Source organism: Diabrotica virgifera, chromosome 6, assembly GCF_917563875.1.
Source record: "Diabrotica virgifera virgifera chromosome 6, PGI_DIABVI_V3a".
Classification (NCBI taxonomy): Eukaryota; Metazoa; Arthropoda; class Insecta; order Coleoptera; family Chrysomelidae; genus Diabrotica; species Diabrotica virgifera.
This window is the reverse complement of record NC_065448.1, coordinates 182,915,736-182,939,157: the sequence shown is the minus strand read 5'-3', so window position 1 is coordinate 182,939,157 and position 23,422 is coordinate 182,915,736. Positions and strand designations below refer to the sequence as shown.

General features: G+C 31.4%; 2 protein-coding genes across 2 annotated transcripts; both read right to left on the bottom strand.

Moving 5' to 3' along the window:
- Positions 1-961: 961 nt before the first annotated feature.
- On the bottom strand, positions 962-3,508 carry LOC126886579 (uncharacterized). The gene is made up of 5 exons (XM_050653532.1): positions 3,157-3,508; positions 2,930-3,098; positions 2,811-2,873; positions 2,250-2,388; positions 962-1,373 (listed from the first exon to the last, which is right to left on the bottom strand). Exons 2-5 carry the CDS (start codon positions 3,059-3,061, stop codon positions 1,321-1,323), a joined length of 387 nt encoding a protein of 128 aa, XP_050509489.1. The 5' UTR covers positions 3,062-3,098; positions 3,157-3,508; the 3' UTR covers positions 962-1,320.
- Positions 3,509-6,893: 3,385 nt separating this feature from the next.
- LOC126886255 (uncharacterized) lies at positions 6,894-9,421 on the bottom strand. Its single transcript, XM_050653120.1, has 2 exons — positions 9,016-9,421; positions 6,894-8,932 (listed from the first exon to the last, which is right to left on the bottom strand). The coding sequence occupies exons 1-2, from the start codon at positions 9,059-9,061 to the stop codon at positions 6,894-6,896; spliced, it is 2,085 nt and encodes a 694-aa protein (XP_050509077.1). The 5' UTR covers positions 9,062-9,421.
- Positions 9,422-23,422: the final 14,001 nt, after the last annotated feature.

The window sequence follows — 23,422 nt, the reverse complement described above, 5'->3', positions numbered from 1 at the left end:
ACGTCACTAGTATGATAATAATGCCAAAAAGTCGTAATTTAAAAATAAAAATTAACCTCTTTCTGGATTTTTTTCCAAAATCGTCCATTCTCGAGAAAATTAATTTATTCCAACCTTTACATGCTCACTGTATGTTGGGCCACACATGTAGATGGTGCTACAGAGGAGCATTAGTTCAGCTCTACTTCAACATATTGTGTTAGTGTGAAAATAAAAAAATAATGTTTAATTTTAAATATTTAATTTAGAATTACTACTTACCTTTTGTTAAATAATTAAATAAAATAAGGACTCACTACATGGCAAGTAAGCAGATGCACCATCTGCAACTGTTGTATAAAGATTAGATTTGGTTGCCAATTGAATCCAACATTGGGATATGCAATATGATATCTGCTTGATATCACATACAATAGATGACATGAAGAACGTGATAAGGAAGCTGGAGGGAAAGGCAGATGAGGTTGGTCTTAAAATCATCACTAATAAGATAGTAGAGATGAGAATAGGAATAAGTGAGCATGGTAAACTATACATCAATCAAGAAGAAATAAAACAGGTTAAAGAATTCTGCTATCTTGATAGTATAATAGTGCAAAAGTTGGAGTCCAGGCAAACATTAAACATAGAATAGGAAAAAGAACAACAGACAACAGGCCTTTGAAATCCTCTCATATCATATCTCAACATAAATTAGCCAAAACACATTTAATAGTATCATCAAATCAATACTACTATATGTGAGGGATACTACGATATGGGAGTGAGACATGAACAATATCAGAAGGAAATGCAAGGAAGAGTTTTTGTAAATAGATTCCCACAAAATATTCTGAAGATGTATTGGCCCAACACCATAACAAATGAAGAATTGTGGAATGCATTAAGACAAAGAAGCAGAGGATGAAGCTAGTAGGTAATAACTCATTCTAACAGGTGGGTAAATAAACTTTGAAAAACACATTTTTTATTAATTTTATTATTTAAAGAAATTACAATTTTTATTTAAAATTACTTTATTAGGTACATACCTAACCACTATTACCGAATAATTTATTGACATCGAATTTTTTTATTTGAAGCTCTACTTCTAAAATTTCTTTTTTTCTTGTTGAAAAATACTATCTTACTTCTTTTTTCTAGTCTTGCTGTTTCAATTTTTTTTGTAAAAGATACATTAAGGGTTTCGCTCCCTATATCTTTTACTTTTTTATTTTTTGAACGAGCCTGAGACATCTTGGCTGTCTTCTTGGGCAGGACAGCAGTTGTCGTGGGTGTACTGAGCAGCACAGTGGAAGTAGAGGGTACATTGGATGTCTGCTATGTGTCTTCCAATTGTAGGTAATCTACTTCCACTTGACTGTCTTGTGCAACTATAAAAATAAAAAAAAATTCAATTGTTTTAGATGTACCAGATAGTTTTTTCTTTATAAAAAAAATCTTTCTCGAATTAAGTAGGTAGTTACTTTTATTTATATACTTTAGCTATCTTAATAGCTAAGTGAATAATCTACCTTAATTTAGAATTGGAATAAATAATTATAATAATTAATTCATATTAATAATATTTATTGATATTAATTCTCATATTTTGAGTTTGCTTAAATTTGGTTTACAAAAGATCTTTTTTTTGTTTAATGATGTCTATAGATAGGCACAAGGTCTGGCTATGGGGAACCGCTTATCACCCTTGTTCTCAGATTTATTATTGATCAACATAGAAATAATATCTTTAACAATCAAACTTTAAACAATAATACCTTTCAAAAAATCTTAAATTGACTTAGAACTGTAGGATACAATATCCAATTTAGATGGAAATCTTTCAGATGCCAAAAACATTCTAGATTCACTCAAAAACTTACATCCGGATGTACATACTTACGGAAACAATGGATAAACTTAAGTTAATCTTTAGAAAACCGACTAGACCGACTATACCATACCTCCCTCTTCTAATCATCCTTTTTAACAGAAGGTGGCTTCTTTCTATTGCTACATCCATAGAATACATAAACCTAGCATTATCAGATAATAGTTTTAAATAGTTAAACTAATGGTCACTCTACTACATTTGTGGATAACGTGCTGAACAAAAAAATGTTCTAATTCAGAAGTTTTGTCCAGATCAAGACCATATACAGGTTATTGTTCAGATAATATTGGAAATATTGATCAAGCTTTATATATATAAATAAATTTAAAATTAGTTACCTTTATTTAAATAAATTAATAAAATAAGGACTCACCAGATGTGAAGAAACCAGATGCACTGTCACAACTGTTGGGTAAAGGTTGGATTTGATTGCCAATCAAACTCAACATTTGTGCCCCTACATCTGTGAGACGAGGCCTAAATGTGCCACCACCTGTTGCAAGTATGTCTTTCTGAAAACAATTCGTTAGTTCATTACTGATTAAGAAATGAAAGGGTTAAAATCAAAGTGGTGTAAGTCATATTCTTGAAATGATGTAAGCCCTATTTTATAATCTTGATATTATATAGACAGACCTCTTCAGAGAAAAAGTGGTGTGTAAGTTTTTACTGTAAATACTTACACCACTTTTCCTGATGAAAAAATGTCTATTTATCAAAGTTATAAAGCAAGACTTCCATCATTTCACAAATATGACTTACACCTCTTTGGCGTTAACACCCTCAAATACTAAACTTCTATTGTCTCAACACTAGGTTAGTTCCCATCATAAAATTAGTTTCATTGGATTATATTTTTATAAAAATATTTCACTCAGAAATAGTGTAATTCGACTGGCCTGGTGTTAAGAGCTTTAAATTTAAGTATACCTACTTTGTCCGCAGTTTGGTCTCTCTTCAACTGGTCCAAAACCTTCTGCTCATTATATTTTTGAATCTGCAATGTAATTAATCCATATAGCTCTAAATCAACCGAAAGTTTTATACACTTACATTTTCCTCTGCTACTTTTTGGCTAGTGACCCTTTTTAAGTTTATATATGCAGTGTTCAGCTGCTTGGGAGTTCTGGGAAATTCAGCGCTATTTTTCCCAGGTTTCATTGTTTTGGTTGGTGGACATAGCATTGGTACATTATTTGTTTTCAATTTAATATGCTTGTATCTGAAAACAAGAATACAATTAGAAATTTGTTCTGTAAGTTAGAAAATTTCGTACTTACTTTCCAATTATTTCCAACAGCAAACATTTCTCTCTCTCTCTCAGTATAATTTTTGCGTGGAGGATTTCCGTTTGTATTGCTCATTTTTAATATATTTTTTAATTATATAAATTATGTAGTTATTTACTATGGATTTAAATTTTTTGGTTATAAAATGAAATTTTGAAGGATGACAGCCGATTGTGACAGTATCGATACCAAATCGTATGTCAGATAATCGATTTTCTACGATCATATAATTTTAAGATGATCGACGTTTGAGAAACTCGTCACTGGTTAACAGTTGATCAAATCTAACAGCTCGATTAGATGATCGAAGATTTGAATAACGTTTCGGAAACCGGCTGTAAGTAAAATTAAATAAAATACAAATTATAAATATTGCTAAATAGTATATTGTACAAGTGAGAAAAAAGAAATATTTCTCACGAGCGCACAAGTTTTTTGTTGGCACAAGCCGAGGCACGTTCAAGCGAGGGAGAAATATGTCACTTTCTTATGTGTTGTACACTGTACTTTTTCTATGGATGCGGTTTTGTCAAGAGTTCAAACTTCAAAATTAAATAATTTAGGTGCTTTTAGGTATTATATGCATAAATTGAAATAAAATACGTATACATGTAGGTATTTAATTTTCTTAATAAACTGCTCGTCAAAAGTTAGGGATACAGAAAATTCTGCTGAATTTTTATAGTAGATTTTTTCGTGAACATATTAACGGATTCCGCTAATTTTTTTTATTATTTTAGACTTTTCTTTAGTATTTACACAGTTATGCAAAGGTTTACTCAAACTTTTTTTTTGTACTTATACCGGGTGGAAGAAAAGAAATATTTTTCTTATTTTAAATTTGAGGCGCCCTGTAGGGAGGACGAGGTACAAATGGGAGTATATATCGAAATCGTATTGTAGTCTTATGTTTTGTGAACATTTTTTTTAATTTGAGTAACTCGACGAAAGAATAACAACCAGCTAATTTGAATTTACCGGAAAAATCGGAAAACTCTGGAAAATGGACTTTTTTATTCAACATTCATTTACAATGTTAACACTAATATATTTTGATAAATATTTTCATAAAATATTATAAATTTTTAAATAAATATAAAAATTTAATTATAGTATATATCTATTTATACAGGGTGAGTCATGAGGAACTGTACATACTCCTACCTCGTATAGAGGCTCCTATGGGGAATAACAAAAGACCATTAAAAAGTGTCTGATCCTATTGTTTAATAATATACAGGGCGAGTTTCACATTTTGACAGAAATTTGTATTCGTCATAATTGTTGAACGGTCAAATCGATGTGTCTCTTATTTTGGTCAATCGTTACACTATTACCACCTAATCAACTGATTTATTCAAACTAGAAAAAATCAGGTCCGGCTTCAAAAAAATTAGTTCGTTTGGGTCTTAGAAAAAATTTCACCCTGTATACGCTTTTTGAAAACTATAATATGAATTTTACAAATTAGACAAATAAGCAATTAAAATGACATATTTATTTTTTCCCCACACGATTACTTAATTTTTTATAAAAAAATCAAATTTGACTATGAATTAAAGCTCGGTACAATTGATTTATTTCAAGAAATTATGGATATTGTGGATGAAATTAATGAACCTGTACAAAAACTGTGTAGAATTAACGAAGATGAATAATTATAATCTATACAAAATTTTTGTTTAATTTGAGAACGTTTTTGTTTTCAATTAATTTTTAAATCTAAAAATGTACGATTAAGTAATTATAAATTTTGTGACAATAAACATCTGTTTAAATATGCTGAATAGTCTATTATGAAGACCCAAGAAAAAAATTGTCACCGATTCTTAGATTTGTAAATATTTATTTTTTTTCTAAATCTTTACATTTTTCTAAAAATTGAAATAAATCAAAATACCTTGTACTTAGGTATAGTCTAGCTTCTTTTTTAAGGGCAATTTAAAAATTTCATTAGGTGTAGGGTGTTCCATAAAAAAAATTATCTTTGATATACCACTCTTTTTTGAAGCACCCTGTATAATTCACATTATTTTTAGATTGCAGTGTTAATGGCCCGGTATATGTCTATGAAGAATTTTTTTTAAATCAAGTCGTTTTCCATACAGACACCGAGGCGAATAAAATGAACCAACCTGTATATAAATAGATATATAATATAATTTTATTTTAATATTCATTCACAAATTTATAATATTTTATAATATTTATGAAATTCTATGTGTTAACGTTGTAAATGCATGTTGAATAAAAAAGTGCATTTTCCAGATTTTTCTGATTTTTCCGGAAAATGAAAATTAGCTAGTTGCTATTTTTTCGTCGAGTTACTCCAATTAAAAAAAACGAAGGCTCTACATTCTCTGGAAGCTGAGATATTATAAAATTTTTCAAGCGCTTCAAATTGAACTTTCTATAGCAAAATCTCGACGCGCTAAACTGGACTCCGATAATCTTCCCCATTACACGGTCCCAGCTTCACTTTAAAGGGTTGTTATCCGTTTTAAATAGAAGATATTCCGTACTTCAATTGAAATATAAAACAAACATATTTATTACATACCATTCTGTAAAAATTTCAACTATTTATAAACAATAAAGATGTGATTTTTCAAAAAAAAGTATAACTTGAATATTATTGGTCCTAGAAAGTTGTTTTTTCTTTTTTAATGTGTGTTTTTTTACCAGATTTTTGATACAATCAATTTTAATTATTTATCAGAAAAAATGACAAAGATATTCTAATTGTTTATAAGGAAAAAACTCACCATTTTTTAGCGACTTGCTTAACATTAAAAAAAAAACAAATATATTATTCTTTTAAATTTCTTAGTACTTTGAGTCTTTAAGAACTCATTGCACTTTGCCAAACAGCTATCAAAATATTCCTTCTTTAACGGTAAAATATTGCAAACCCTCTAAATTTTAAAGAACCGCTTGGATTGACATGAAATTTGGCATACACATAGCTAACAAGTCAAAGAAAAAAAGTGATATTGTGCCGATGTGTGCTTTTGCCCTGGGGGTGGTTTCCACCCCCTTTTGGGGGTGAAAAAATATTCGTCCAAAGTAAGTCAGGAAATGGATAAACTGACTAATTTTAAGTAACTTTTGTTCTATAGAGTTTTTTCACTAAGTCAATACTTTGCGAGTTATTTGCCAGTGAATATGTTCATTTTTTCAACAAAATAACCACTCTTTTAGACGGTTTTTCGCAAATATCTCAAATAGTAAGTATTTTGTCGAAAAATCATTCGTAGCAAAAATATAGCCTGTAAGAAATTTAAAGAAATGGTGTATATCGTTCATTTGGAAGAAGAGGGTTACAACTAAGAATTTTCACTTTTTCAGTAGAGAGGTTTTAAAATTCTTATCAATTTATTTCATTTATATTGTGCAGTGTTTATTGATATTATAGGATTTAATGATTGAGTATGATAGATTTCTGATCTTTTAATCGCTCTGACAAATTTTTTTTTTTTTTAGATATCAGGTTTAGAAAAAAAAACTTAGATATAACCCTCTTCAATAAAGAAATATTATCTTTTTAAGAAATTGGTTTTGCTCATAAAGTTACATTTTGGAAATTGTATTGATAAAGTATTATTAAAAATGCCATTAGATCAATATTATTTAATAAAACTGATTAATAAAACATAAAAAAACTAGTTCGTATCCATTACACAACACAATATGAAATATAAAGCAACAATAATAACGATTGTTTTTCTTCACAAATTTTTATAAAAACTTAAGTAGTAGTCAGGAACACTTCGCTTTTTTTCTATTAAAGACAACAGTCCATTTTTCTTGGCTTCAGTGATTCCCACTTTTTTTGTAAAAGCTTTCTTTAAAGCAATATTATGGACATTAATTTCACGCCTAGAACGCACAATTTCCACTTGATCATATTCTGGTTGATTAAAAGATGATTTATAATTAAGAATAGTAGGATTGTTGCGATCTAACATCAAGATCCTCACATCAGATATTTTAAAATTTTTGGGAATAGTAAGGTGTAAGTCTGCACACAAAGCTTTAAGATCAAACACGTCATTAAAACCCATTTCATGTACTTTATATGGACTTCCAGTTTTTTTCGCTGTTCGAATAATGCACCCATATTGGTCAGGTACGTATATTGGACTTGATTTTTTATATTTTTTTATCTGTTTTTCTATCATAGCGTGGACACTATCCCCTTCACTCTGTCCATGTCCTGGGACAAAAAATTTATGAGTTATTGATTTTATGGGCAAATTATTTATAGCATACAAGTACAGGGCAATTATAAATTTGTTTTTATTTTGCCCTGCACAATTATCAGAATAGAAGATTATATTTAAATTTTCGTCATTACAAATATTTTGAAGAAACTTTAGAATGCAAGATCCTATTTCGTTTGACCCCCTCAAAGCTTCACCCTCGTGCCATAAAAAGCAAGTGCCTTCGTGAGACTTAATATCATACAGTGTAAAATTAAAAACATTTAGTTTTGAAACATAATAAAATGATGATGCTTCTCCAGTTGGGCAAGGCAAAACTGCTTGAAGATCATACACTACGACTTTTGTTGTACCATCACTATGTTTGTCAATATCTTTTTCTGTTCTGGATAAATCTTTCTCTGTTAAATGTTTATCGAACTTTTCTTGTAAAGATGCCTTCTCTTCCTCTGACGAAGACCTGTATCGCAAGCACTCTTCGCATTGGTCTTTTTTAGGGACATGAAATGCTAGATTAAATTCTTCGTTGAAGATCTTAAAGTACATAAGGTAGTTTCCCGAAGAAACATTTTGTTCCTTACATAATTCAAGGTAGTCCCTGTGTAAATCGGTTATGGTTTTACTTCCTTCAATGTACTCTTTAGAGGAATGCGACCGACAATAATGGCTTTCTTTCCTGGGGATAGAGTTAATGTGAGCTCTAATTGAATTTTTTATGCTCTCACTTATTTTTTGATGTTTTCCATGCTTCCCTCTCTTGTCCTTTTCTATAACCTTTCCGGTTTCGCATACAGTTTGTTTTCGCAGGACCGTTGTTATAATTTTGTGATTAATTGATAGCGTTGCCATAAAAAAATATTTGCACACCCTTACTTGCTGTCCATCAATTAAAAAATAGTATGCATTATTTGGTTTTCTGGGTGCTTTTTTATTTGAATATCTGTACCGTGGTGCAACAGCTTTCAAATTAGACGAAATATATTCTCTTTGTTTGTCAAGGTCATTCAGATTCCAGTATTCTTTAAATATTTTGTTTCTCTGTGCTTCGTCTAATTTTTCGGAACACTTTAACTTGCATTTATTCCCGCAGGGTGGTAAAATGGTTTTAGCTGGCCGCAATATTTTGGATTTGGTTTTTGTGCCGTCTGCATTTTGAACAATTCTGGTAGATAAATAGGCTTCTCCGCCATTTCGCAATCTCTTTGTGTCTGCCTGTTTCCAAGTTGCAGGCTGCCGAAGTTTCTTCCTACCCACCTTTTCATTGTTTGACGGATCTTTAACTTTTCTTTTTTTAATTGCATTACCTGTTGTTATTTTAACTTGCCTTTTAATGACAGGTGGATTAAAAGGAGGATCTGCGATGCTGTCATCTGATCCATAAGGATCGGTATCGGTTTTAGAATGTTGTGAACTGTTGTCTGTATCAGAAGATGTGTTACTGCTAGATGATGACTTACTGCTTGATGATGAGTTACTGCTTGAAGATGAGTCACTGCTTGAAGATGAAGTACCTTTATCCATAGCTTTTTTAGGTAATTGAGTTTCTAAAAATAAAAATAACACCACTTATAATAATATCCACATTTTTAGGAACTTTAAAGCAGTGTATCTTTGTATTTTATCTTACCCAAAAAATTATTATTTCCACTACCACATGTGTCATCATTTGTCATAATAGGGTTGCTTAAGATTTTTTCAGATGGGTCTGCATTATTAATAATATCTAAAATAATAATACTTATACAAAAAATCCGTATTTTTTCGATCTAAATAAGAACTTACCAACAGGACAATTTTCTAAATTTTCCTTGGCAAAATGTTCAATCACCCACTTTGTTGTTGGTGTCGTTTCCGTAGTATTTACTGTATTACATTTATCATACATTATGTTTTGTGCATCTTTAAAAGAATTTTCCGAATTATCTTTAGTATAATTGCCTTGACTATCTTCAACATTTTCAAGATTTGCAAAAATGCGATTCGTACGGCTGTTATTAAGCATTATTGTCTAATTAAATTAATCCTAAAATAATACTACTATAAATATATACTGTAAAAATATATAATATAGTTATTTTTTATATGTAATAATACGATAAAGTTATAATAATTTACCCAATGCAAAAAAAAATAATTCAAATATAACAAAATAATTTTAAGCAATAAGGTTACATTTCGCAAAACTACTTTTTACGCACACTACATTTCTTCTAATTTATGATATATTATTTAAAAGAAAGTTACAACTAAGAAAGTAACCTTCTATCAGAACATACTAGTCACTTTTAACGTTATACTTTTAAAAAAAATGGGTATATCTTTACTTATAACTCTATATACCAAAAATAAATGTATAAAAATAATATTACCTTTAAGAAAAATGGGTCCAAACACAAATATCACCCTTTTAATTATATTAATTTATCTTTTGTCAATTATATTTCAAGATATAACTATATTCTCTAAAACAAATACCGTTCAGTAAAACTAGGTCAAGTACATACTGAAATGTAACTGTATTTTTCATAGTCAACTCGTTAAATTCGGGGAACGACAAACAGTTGCATCTGCCATCTCTCGGAAACTAGCGTACTTACACATGCAACCATTTTTTCTATAGCAGAAGATATTATTTGGAAGCTATTGATGCAATAAAAAAAAACTTTAACATTTTGAGATGTAACCCTCTTCTTCCAAATGAACGATATGTTATAGTCAAAGCCCGAATCTCAGGCACTCCTAGGTTTGACTAGGCAGGTCTGACTGACGGTCTTAGTCAAAGCCCGAAATAAATTACTGTTTCGGCCTTTGACTAGTCAAACCTAGGAGAGACTACGTTGGTCAGGCAAAGGTCGAAATTTAATTTTATGAAATCGGGGTTTGACTAGTCAAACCCCGATCAGCTATTAAAATGTCGTAATTTGTTAGAATCTTTTGTACTAATTTCTTTTAGAGACAGAGACAGCTTAACGTCTGGAACATCTTCGAAATTAGGAAATTTCTCTTTGCATTCTCTTATTTGATTTCTTGAAAAAAGTTTGTTTATATTCCGTACTTCGTACCAACTTATTTTTTCGTATCTTTTAGACGTATCTGACGTTCATTTTGCGAAATATTCGCTTTTTTTGTGAAATATTGTGACTCGACCATTTCCTTACGCCCAAAATTTTAACTCTTTTGGATATACTTAACTTATCTTATCTTAATCTGACGATTTCGAGTTTTTCTAAGGATATATTTTTTTGGACTCCCCTTAACGAACTCCCCTGTATTAAGAACCAATATATATATATATATATATATATATATATATATATATATATATATATATATATATATATATATATATATATATATATATATATATATATATATATATATATATATATATATATATGATAGAGATACATTTACAGGGCACAAGGTTTCTCTCCATGTGATAATCTGACGCGCTCGTGTAACTGCAAAAATCCCCGCTTGGGCTCCCCTACCATTATATACCTAGTCCAGTCGGGATAGCATTTGACCTTGCATGTCGAGCTACCCAGAATTTTATTATTCTAATCTTTAGGGAAGTCAACAGTAGAGCTTTAAAATCGTATCAAAAAGTATCAAAATCGTATAAAAAAGTATTAAAAGTAAAAATCACCATAGTACTAACGAAGGCCCTGGACCGTCGCGTCGTCACTAGTGGAGGAAGAAAATTGTCAAACAATTGAGATTACTTCTTCAGATATGGTTTGTTGTATTTGCCAAAAATAGAGCTCTGACGCATATACGTGCATAATTTGTAATCAGGCGGTACAGACATGTGTTGTGCACAGACAGAAAAGATTAAAATAAAGGAAATGCGATTGAAGGTCTTCATGACCAGCCTATAATGCTATGAAACAATTAAGTGAAAAAAAATGTCCTCCAATTTCGATCGGAAAAACTGTAACAATACCTAATCCCCAGCTTTGATAGAGCCAAAGTAGATGCTTGAAATATTTTGGGTGTCATACAAGATAAGACAATTGACGGTTTATATAGAGTTGGTACGAAATACGGAATAATAAACACACTTTTTTCAAGAAATCAATTAAGAGAATAATTTCGAAGATGTTCCAGACGTTAAGCTGTCTCTGTCTCTAAAAGAAATTAGTACAAAAGATTCTAAATTTTGGAGAACAAGGATTTATAAAATGCTACTGCAATAAAAATGCTCTTCCAAATTACGTAAGTGTAAAAGGTCTAACGCTAACGTATTGTGCAACTCTAAATGCCATAATGCCTCAACATGTGAGAATAAACACTAATTTTTTTATTTTAATTACGACAATATAAAAATAAGAAACATTAAAATTAAAAAATAACGCTTTATTAAACCTAATCTAACAAATTACGACATTTTAATAGCTGATCGGGGTTTGACTAGTCAAACCCCGATTTCATAAAATTTAATTTCGACCTTTGCCTGACCAACTTAGTCTCTCCTAGGTTTGACTAGTCAAAGGCCGAAACTGTAATTTATTTCGGGCTTTGACTAAGACCGTCAGTCAGACCTGAGAATTGCCTAGTCAAACCTAGGAGTGCCTGAAATTCGGGCTTTGACTATAACATATATATCACGTCTCTTTACCTAGTAGAAACAGACTTATAGCTAATGAAAAATAGGTTCATATTCGTCAAATTCAAAGTGGAATACTTTAACATGAAATATCCAAAAATGAATCACATTTCGGGGAAAACTCATTACAACTTATTTAACCCGGCACCTGCCACGTGGCTTTGCAAGGCGCCAACTGCCACGTGGGGTGCTCACAGCACCCCTTAAAAATTTTCTGTGATCTACTTGTTTAAAAAACAAAATAATGTGTTGAGTAACACAAGAATATAAATAAACATGTTTTATTAACTTATTAGCCACTAATATGTTTAAAAGTTAAAAAATAAAATGAAAAAGGTGTTATAAGCAAATTAGCAAGTATCAAGCCATAATAAATGAAGTCAAGTAAAATAAAAATTGAGAGTGAAAGAAATTAATTGGCTTATAGGTAGAAAATCTCGACTCTCAATTGAGAACAAACTGCTGATTTACAAAACAGTCATCAAACCTATATGGACGTACGGTATAGAACTATGGAGTTGTGCCAGCAAATCAAACACAAAAATTATCCAAAGAACTCAATCAAAAATTCTACGCACCATCGCAAATGCCACGTGGTACATTTCCAACCAAACCTTTCATACAGACCTAAACATCCCGTTAGTCAGCACAGTAATTCAAGAAAGAGCCAACAGACATCACGAGAAATTGGAAGACCACCCCAACCAATTAATATTACCATTACTGCAGCCACTAAACAACAGAAGATTGCGAAGATTATGGCCCATAGATCTTCGCTGAAACTGAGGTGAAACCGCTGGGTGATGTACCTCATAACGCCATTTTAGTGTACAATAATACATTGATATATGTTATTGTACTTGTTATCAAATTAGCTTATAGAATATGTAATTCTGATTGTTAATAAATGCTTACAAAAAAAAAGTAAAATATCTAAAGAAATTAAGATTTAGTGAGTATAGAGTCTATATTAACCCTTTCAGTCACAACTTTTTTTGAGCTATGGGAAAATTCTCATATTTTTGGTATATAAAATAAACTATTTTTTTTGATAATTTTAACATCATTTTTTTTTTATATGTCATATGTCACTTGGCATATGACATGTCCATTAGGGTGGGCCGAAACTGGACTTCAGAAAAAAAACGAATCAAACAGGAACGCAATACCCGTAAAAAGATGCGTATATGTGTAAAAAATACTTGTGATTTTTTGTTTTATTTTGAAAAAATGTCTTCAGCCCTCTACCAGCCCTTAAGTGACCTTGAAAAATAAATAAATAAATTAGGAACACAATACCGCTCAAAGTTTGTCTTTTACCGTGTATAAATCTTTTGTTTTTTTCTTATTATTTTAAAATGATTTTATCAGCCCTCTACCACCCTCTAACTAAAATAAAATCTCAATTTTCCAACTTTTTCCAAACACAAAATGTAAAATTAACTCCGTATAACTTTAAAGCATAAAAAGTATAATAATATAATATAAAAGTATTTAATACTGATGGTCTTGGTCGTGAAGCCTCGGATACAATCGAACAGTCCCGGCTGAGATGGATCGTCGAGAGTTATGGTACTTGTCGTCGCTTATCTTCTTAGTGCGAAATAAGCTTTCGGGTGAAACGCATGTTTATTGTTTATTTGTTGAAAGCCAAGACGAATAGATTGTGTTTGTTGTATTTGCGTGAATACCTAGCACCACCATAAATATGGCTGCTTTAAAATTAAATATTACAAGAAGTAAAGTAGAATGTCCAATTTTCGGTAACCCAGTCGACTTAAACTGTCATGTTTTACCAACGATAGAACATGTGCTTCGATGTTATTTGTTTATTCGTTATGAACTGAAGTTTACTAAATATTTTGGAAAGGAACCAAGTTTTAATGAAGTTTGTGAAGTGCTTGTGCCAAAAATCAAAAGTATATGGGAATCAGCGTCAATTCCAACCGTGTCAAAGGACCGCATCATGCAATTATTACGTAAATATCATAATAAATATTTAAACCTTATCAGATATCCAAAAAGCAAAAGAAATGTTCAATATGAGTTAAAGATTACCAGCTTCAAAGAGGAAACAAGGGATAAGTTGTTCGACATTGCTGCCTGTAAGTGTGATTTTTCTGCATGCAAGTGTGATAAATCAAGAAAAGTACCAAAGCAGGAACAGGAATTTCTTTTGGATCAACGGTCCACTAGAGATATGGCTATAGGAACTGTTGATCGTGAAACAACTAAAAAGTTGAATGTAAGGACGGAGAGACAAACAAAAGAAACAGAACGAGTACAAAAATTCAAATCTGAATTTCACAATATTTCTATGCCCAGCTGTTCTACTGAGGTCACTAGGTTATCAACAGACTCTGACAATTCTTAATGTTGTTCTGAAGCTATTTCCTTGTGGCATTTTTATGATTAATTATTTATATGGGAAATAAGCCACAATTAAAATGAAAAAAATGAAAAAAATAATTTTATTAACGTTTCGACGTCCAAATCGGGTGCCGTTGTCAAAATACAAAATATTACTAAAATAAACTAAAGTGTTGTTGCTAAGCAAAAAAAAATTCTTCTAATAATTTATTTAATCTCACTCATTTATATTGGCAATTCAGACATATATTATACATTTTAAAGTAGAAGACTTTAAAATGATATTGCCAATATTTATGAGTTGCGTTCCTGGGACGACTTACTGAAAGATAGTTCATTCGATTACATGAAATTAACAAAATTAACAAATTAAAAAACAATTTAAATTAATTAAAAATTAAATTAACAAAATTTAATTAAAATTAAACAAAAAAAATTAATTAAAAAATTAATAATACGAGGAAAATATCAATACCATATATAAAAGGACTATCCGAGAAACTTAAAACAATAGGAAATAAATTCAACATTTCAACAACATTCAAAACAACAAACACATTGAGATCTATTCTATCTAAAACTAAACCTAACAATGATCAAGAAAGAACAAAAAATTGCATTTATAAAATACCTTGTGAATGCGAACAATTTTATTTAGGTGAGACATCAAGACCATTAGACGTTAGAATAAGTGAACATCAATCTTATATTAAAAATAGAGAATTTGAGAGATCTCAAATATGTCAACACGCATGGGATAATGAACATAGAGTTCAGTGGAGAGATTCAAGTATAGTCCTGAAAGAATCAGATAGTAAAAAGAGAAAAATCAAAGAAGCGGCTCTAATTATGCTAAATGAAACCAATTGTGTCGCAAATTCCTCGGTAGAATGCAGTAGGATGTGGTTACCCATACTGAAAGAGGAAGTCAATAGAAAGAAAATACCAAGATTAGTAAGTCAATAATATCGAGCTAGTACATATTTTATATTTTAGTATTACTTATATATTATCTAGTATTATTAATAATATTTATAATTTAAACATGTTACAAGTCAGAATTTGGTATTATTTTTTGAGAGTAAATTAATGTAAGACCAAATACTTACGATGTCGGGATAGTATCACAGGTTTTTTCCTGGTTTTCCCTTGTGATTTACTATGAAGTCTCTAACGCGAGAATTTTACTGTCGTTGCATTTGGTTGTCTTTTTAAAGACATATCACATGCTATAATTTTTTATGACGGATATTCTTGAGTTGGGGTTAATTTCATGTAATCGAATGAACTATCTTTCAGTAAGTCGTCCCAGGAACGCAACTCATAAATATTGGCAATATCATTTTAAAGTCTTCTACTTTAAAATGTATAATATATGTCTGAATTGCCAATATAAATGAGTGAGATTAAATAAATTATTAGAAGAATTTTTTTTTTTGCTTAGCAACAACACTTTAGTTTATTTTAGTAATATTTTGTATTTTGACAACGGCACCCGATTTGGGCGTCGAAACGTTAATAAAATTATTTTTTTCATTTTAATTGTGGCTTATTTCCCATATAAATAATTAATTACTGACAATTCTTCTTCATCTGAAGCCTCACCTAGTGTTGCAAATATTGATTTACCGTCGAAACCATCCTGTAGTCAAATGAGGATAAAGTTGCCCACATTAGGTACCATATGTGACAAATATGGAATTTCTGACAGGTCAGCAGCTGCTGTTGCCACAGCTGTATTAAAAGATGTGGGAATTATTTGCGATAGTGATACCTCAAAAGTAATCGATAAAAATAAAGTTAGAAGAGCTCGTCAAAAGAACAGAAATATCCTTAGTAATGAGTTTCAGTCTACAAATAAACCCATTAAGAGTATTTACTTTGATGGCAGGAAGGACAAAACCTTAGTGCAGGAAAAGAAAGGTGAGAGATATCATAAAAGAACTATTGCAGAAGAACATGTGTCATTGATAGAAGAACCGAATTCTGTTTATTTGGGGCACGTTACCCCATCTGCAGGCTCAGCCAAGTCAATTGGAAAGGCAATAATAGACTTTCTCATTTCAAATAACTTCTGTTTGGATAATTTAGTGGCGATTGGTTGTGACGGAACCATAGTGAATACTGGACATAAAAATGGAGTTATAACATATATCGAAAATGAACTTAAGCGACCTTTGCAATGGTTTGTGTGTGCCTTACATGCTAATGAGTTGCCATTGAGACATTTATTTCAACGTTTGGATGGAGCTACTACTGGACCTCGTCAATTCTCTGGAGTGATCGGGAAATTATTGGAAAAATGCGAAGACCTTCCAATCGTAGATTTTGAAATAATTGAAAGTGATCTCCCAGAACTAACAATACCATCTAAAGAATTAAGCTCAGACCAGTCATATCTGTACGACATATGCCAAGCAATATCAAATGGCAACGTCTATGAAAATTTAGCAAATCGTAGCCCTGGAAAGTTAGCTCATTCCAGATGGCTGACAATGGCAAATAGAGTTCTCCGCCTCTATGTTGGAACCGAACATCCTACATCAAGATTGAAAGATCTTGTTCAATTTATAATTAAAGTCTATGCACCAATGTGGTTTTTTATAAAGCTTAATCCAAGTTGCACACAAGCCAGTTTGCATGTTTTCAAATCCATTACACTATCAAGATATTTAAGAGATGATCTTAAAAATATTATAGATGCAGTTATCCAACGAAACTCCTATTATATTCATCCGGAGAATCTTCTCTTATGTATGTTAACAGATAATCGTCAATGGGTACGAGAATTAGCTTTACGGAGAATTATTAAAGCCAGAAAAGAGAAAAAAGTCGGAATAAGGCAGTTTAAAATACCAGAAATAAACTTTAATGCTGCGGAGTATTTTGAGTTAATAAACTGGAGTGAATGTGAAGTAACGGCCCCACCAATGTTAGCTGACATACCAGATGATGAGCTGAAACAGTTAATTGATAGCTCTATAATTGCAGACTTTGACTTTCCAAAATATCCATGCCACACGCAAGCTGTGGAGAGATGTGTGAAATTGGTTTCGGAATCATCTTTGCTAGTTACAGGGCCAGAACGCAGAGACGGATTTATTCGATCTAAAATAAAATCAAAAGACTTTCTTGTAACTTACGATAACAAAGCACAATTTAAAATTGAATGAACGCATTTTTCTATTGATTTTTATTTCGCATTTTAGTGTGTTTAAAAATAGGATATTTATATTTTTGTTTGTTTTCGGTTTCCAATAAACTTTTAGTTCAGTTCAAATTTTGTTTTATTTCCCAACACCCTATAAAATGTGCAGTAGTTTCCCATATTTACACACAATTTTTCAGAAATAATTGTGAATTTATTATTTTTATTTTTGATTCAAGATCATTATCTGTTGGTAGAGGGTAGAATATCTTATTCTAAATGTATAAAAAAAATAACATGAACTCTTTGCATATAATTGAAACTTTTTACAGGTATTGCTAATTAAATTAAATAATTTTGATTTAGGGTTCACTTTAGGGGTGGTAGAGGGCTGAAGATGTTTTTTTAAAAATCCTAAAAAAAATACAGTGATTATACTTACCAAAAGGCATCTTTTTGGGGGTATTGTGTATTAAAACTAAACAAATAATTTTTTCGGCCCACCCTAATGTCCATGTTGATGGACATTATGACTTGAAGCAAAATAAAATAAACCTGAAGATTTTAGAAATTTATTTGAATATCATTAGAATGACGAAATAAACAATATTCTTTGTAAATAACGAATTAATCATTTTACATGAAATTTAAAAAAACAGTTACGACCGCTTACAAAACATAAGTGAACATTACATTTCACGCAAAATGTATGTGATTTTCCCTTACAGTTCTCCATTTTGCAACGTGTACTATGTTTTTTTTCATCTATTTTCGGAAAATGTCCATAGCTGTCGAACCGTAATTCAATATATGGCCTTGCTTCAGTTTTGGTTTTTTTATTATTTGTTGTACCAGTATTTTCTTGCCCAGATGGTCTGCCTCTCTTTGGTGGAACCTTATGTAAAATGAGGTGTTGCCCAATACTCATTCTAAAGTCCCACAAATCCAGGATTTTATTGTATTGTACGCCTAGCAGTTCAGCTTGTTTTCTATATTCCAACCACGAATTTACTATCGCCATATCTATAGCATGTGTTATCATACGTACAGTCCATTTTCTGGATCGTCTGTAGGATCTGTAAACGCTCAATAAAAAATCTAACTTATCAACACCACCCATGTTGGAATTGTAAAGCGATATGGCTTCCGGTCTAGATACATTTATATACTCTTTCGACGTCTTATCCCTTCTCTGGCACAAATCCATTTTTCCCGCTGCAACAAAATTTGAAGCCACTAAAACTGGTTTATTGTCGAACCATTTTGTAATCACAATTCCATCTTCACTAACCGCTACATCAAAACTACCTCTACCATTTTTTTTTAGATCTTTATCAGATGTTAGTTCTGGTCCAAAAAATCGGTTTATTCTAATTGTTCCGACAGCCATAATAGATTTATTGTTCAACCATTGAAAGAGATGATAAGAACTAAAGAAATTATCAAAGTACAAACCGTGATGAGTTTCTTCAATTCTCTCAACTAGCTGCATCACAGTTCCAGCTCCTTGTCCAAACTGTGCATAATTTTCTTTTATTTCCGTTTCAGCACCTTGATATATGATGAAATCGTAAATGGTACCAGATTGTCCAGCCAATATCCATAATTTGATCCCCCATTTTTTCGGTTTATTTGGGAGGTACTGCTTGACATTGATCTGTCCCTTGAATGGAACAATTTGCTCGTCAATGCACAAATTTGTTTCGGTTTGAAGTTCCCTACAACGATTTCTAATGGAATTATATATTTCTCGGACTTTCCACATGCGATCTGTTTCATCACCTCTTGTTGTTACATCTACTAAGTGAATGGTATTGCGCAACTTAGAGAAGCGATTGAATGTCATATTATCATTTACAATTGAAATACCTGTAAGCTGGGACCAATACACTCTTGCTCTTGGGAGTTTTAGATTTCCCATAATAATGTGAATGCCTACAAATCGCTTTATTTCTTCTTTATCTGATGGAGAAAACCGAGCAATATTTTTTTGTACGGCATATAAGTTAGTCATTTCTGAAATCTTCTCAAACAGAGCATCAGGTATGTATTTCATAAAATATTCAATAGGAGCAGGTAATTCATCAACTTGTACTTCTTCTGGAACAAACCACTGTACTGGCCTGGTAAGATAGGTAATATTTTTTTTTCCAACAAACATCTTTCTTATTTGTGAGTTTGAACTCTTTACAAAACTCTAGCAGTCTCTCCTTTGCAGTTGTTTTTTTTTCAGTGGTTTGGTTGGAATTTTCTTTGGTTTTCATGTCCTCAGACATTGTTTGTTCTGTAGTCACTTCATTGGGATATTCTAGATTTTCTAACTCACCTCTTTCTGTTGACTTCTGTTCTTGGATCAATCCGTCAAAAATAGTTTCCTCAATATCTTGGATATCATCGCCAAATTCTGAGGAAACGTCATTTAGATCCGCAATACTGTTGGCGTCATCAGCATCTGACAAACGTAATATTTCTGAGTCATCGTCTTTCATGAGTAAATCCAGAAGTTCATCCTCAGTCAAGGGTCGTGACCATCTCTTTTCTTTACTAGTTGACGGTAAACTTTCCATTTTATGGATATCTAAAACAACACGACCTTGCTAATTTTTATATGCATAAGTATACCTAAGTCATTTTGTCCATCTACATGGACATATAAATATACACCACTTTATAAGATATTTTCAGTCAACAGTTTGATACATAATATAAACACACTATACTAATGCTCTTTACTTACCTACCCAAATCAGCAGGTATTTGTACGAAAAAACAAGTTTATTCAATAGAAATCGTTCCAATAACAAACAGGTGTTTTCACCACCACGACAGCGTGCTAAATGCAACCTGTTTTGCGTTTTATATAGCTTCACAAACCGACTAACAGATGGCTATCAATGTATTCAATGCTTTCCTTATGCATGTACCCACACATGGACAAAATGATTTGGGCGATAATAACCATCGATGTTTTAAGAGAATGCTTTGAAAATCGATGTCCATCGGTGTGGACACGATGACTGAAAGGGTTAATAATTTAAATCAGTTATTTCAATAAAAATGTAAATTTGACCTGTTTATCAAAAATACAAAAAAAAATTTAAAACTTAAGTGCCAGATGATGATACCCCAATTCGACTTTAGAGCTACATATAAGTTCAGAATGACACTAAATAACCACTTCAAACACTAACACATATATGTTATATAATATTATAGAAAGCTACTATGACGCACAGCTCGGTTACCAAACTTGAAATACCAAATATTTGATAAAACTGTGTTATGGGGTGCTGGTAGCACCCCACGTGGCAGGTGCCGGGTTAAAGTGTTTAAAAAAAGCTTAATAAAAAAAGCAATGCTTACTTTTTTTTGTTTTTCGAGATTTTTGGTATCTCTAACAATTTTTAAGTTATTTTGAAAACAAAACCTCTTTTTCAAAATAAAATTTTGAAAAATTTTACTTTGAAACTAAATTTTTTCAAAATTAAGCACTTTAAATTGATGAAACTTACAGATCATATAAACACAACATAAGTAAAATAATTTGTGGGGCGGTAAAGATTAATTTCACTTAAGTTGCTAATTAGGAGGTGGTCTTCCCGAATTTTTTTGCCAAAACAAAAGGGACCAACTTTATTTTGAGCGTAACTTGCTTAAATTTAATGCTAGAAACTTTTTGTAAAAACAGATATAAAGCTTTTTTTAAAGACTTTAGAAGAGTTAAAATGGGTTTTCCCCAAAAAGTGCTTAATTTTTTGGATATTTCTCGTCGAAATATTATATTTGAAATTTGGTGAATATGAATCTATTTTTCATTGGCTATAACTCTGGTTCTACGAAATCCAAAGACCTAAGTCATACACCATTTTTTTTTACTTTTTATAAGCTATATTTTTGCTAAGACCGTTTTTTTCGACAAAATACTTACTTTTTGAGTTATTTGCGAAAAACCGTCTAAAAATGTGATTATTTTGTTGAAAAATGAACATATTCACTCGCAAATAACTAGAAAAGTGTTGACTTGGCGAAAAAGCTCTATAGAACAAAAGTTACTTAAAATTAGTCAGTTTACCCATTTCCGGACTTATTTTGGACATATAGTTTTTCACCCCCAAGAGGGGGTGAAAGTCACCCCAGGACAAAAGCACACATCGGCACAATATCACTTTTTTCTTTGATATGTAAGCTATACGTATGCCAAATTTCATGTCAATCCAAGCGGTTCTTTAAAATTTAGAGCAAAAACCGTGAAAGAATGTACTATAGATAGGGCAACAATGATTGTTTAAACATTCCATGAACATTTAACATAACTCGTAAACTAACAAATAGATCTTCTTAAAATTTTGTACACTAATAAAGGCACTTAATTTCCTCGTGATCAAGGTACAATAAGTTCCTTACGGCCGTTTTGTTAAAAGTTATTAACAGTTACAAAATAATCTCGGTTAATTCTTTATGGATTTTAACTTATAAAAATTTAAATAATCAAATCAAACTTTTGCTTAAATATGATACTAAAAATGCTATAGACAAAAAACCATATTTTCTGACTTTGGCCTTTTTTTATAAAAAAAATTAAGTCGATTTACGAGTACCTCTGTGTATGTATTTTTAATTAACTATATCCATCCTACCATTCAGCACCTTCAAATACAGTCGAACAGGCTTATTAGAATACCTCTTAAAGGAATATTCCGGTTTAAGGAATAGCATAGGCGTAACCTGGGGGGGTTTTGGGGGTTATAACCCCCCCCATTGGGATGTACTTTGAGCTCTATACGCTTAACACCATAGCCATCAGAGACCTTCCATTAGTTGTAACCCCCCCCCTTTCAGGTAGTTGTAACCCCTTCCCCCTTAGGATCATCCTGGTTACGCCTATGAGGAATAGAAATTTGAGGTCGAGGTCCCGAAACATTTATAGTAGCAACCAATCATCGGTTATTAGAATATCCCGACTATAGGAATACTTTTAGTTGGCACAAAGGCTATTCCAATAAGCGGGTTCGACTGTATTTACCTGTATTGATTTTTACCCTGAAATCGTTCATATTTATTTTTCTACCCTGTTCTAAAAGCCGTTTTTGTTTTAAATGATCCAAAAAATCCAAAATAATATCTGCCCGGGTCGAAAAATTTTCTTTAAAATTTATAAAAAAAGTCAAGTTTTTTATTATTAATTAATTTATATTTAGAATTTAAAAATTATATCGGGCACTCCTTGGTTTGTGTTATTAACATACTAAATTACATACAAACAATTTTTATCCGTTGACAGATCGGTACAGTTGAGAACCTCATATTATCGTATTTTAGAAAACCCTTAAATATCGACAAGGTATTACATTCAAACTGTTAGCTACGCTAAATAGGAATATTATTACTTCACTTCTCTGGGTGTCAAGGTCGTTTTCTAATTTAGTAGGTACTGCCATAAATTGGTTGTGGTGCGAAAAACCGTCTAAAAATGTGGTTATTTTGTAGAAAAATGAACATATTCACTCGCAAATAACTCGAAAATTGTTGACTTGGCGAAAAAGCTCTATAGAACAAAAGTTACTTAAAATTAGTCAGTTTATCCATTTCCGGACTTATTTTGGACATATATTTTTTCACCCCCAAGAGAGGGTGAAAGTCACCCCCAGGGCAAAAGCACACATCGGCACAATATCACTTTTTTTCTTTGACATGTAAGCTATACGTATGCCAAATTTCATGTCAATCCAAGCGGTTCTTTAAAATTTAGAGCAAAAACCGTGAAAGAATGGACTACATAGAAAAGGCTTAGCGACAGGGGAAAATTGCATCGGCGAGCGAAAGATAGATTTATAAAGACTTGAGGAATAATATTTTAAATAAAATTTAGTACTCTGAGGTAATAAATCTAAATCAAAAAGTGTGAAG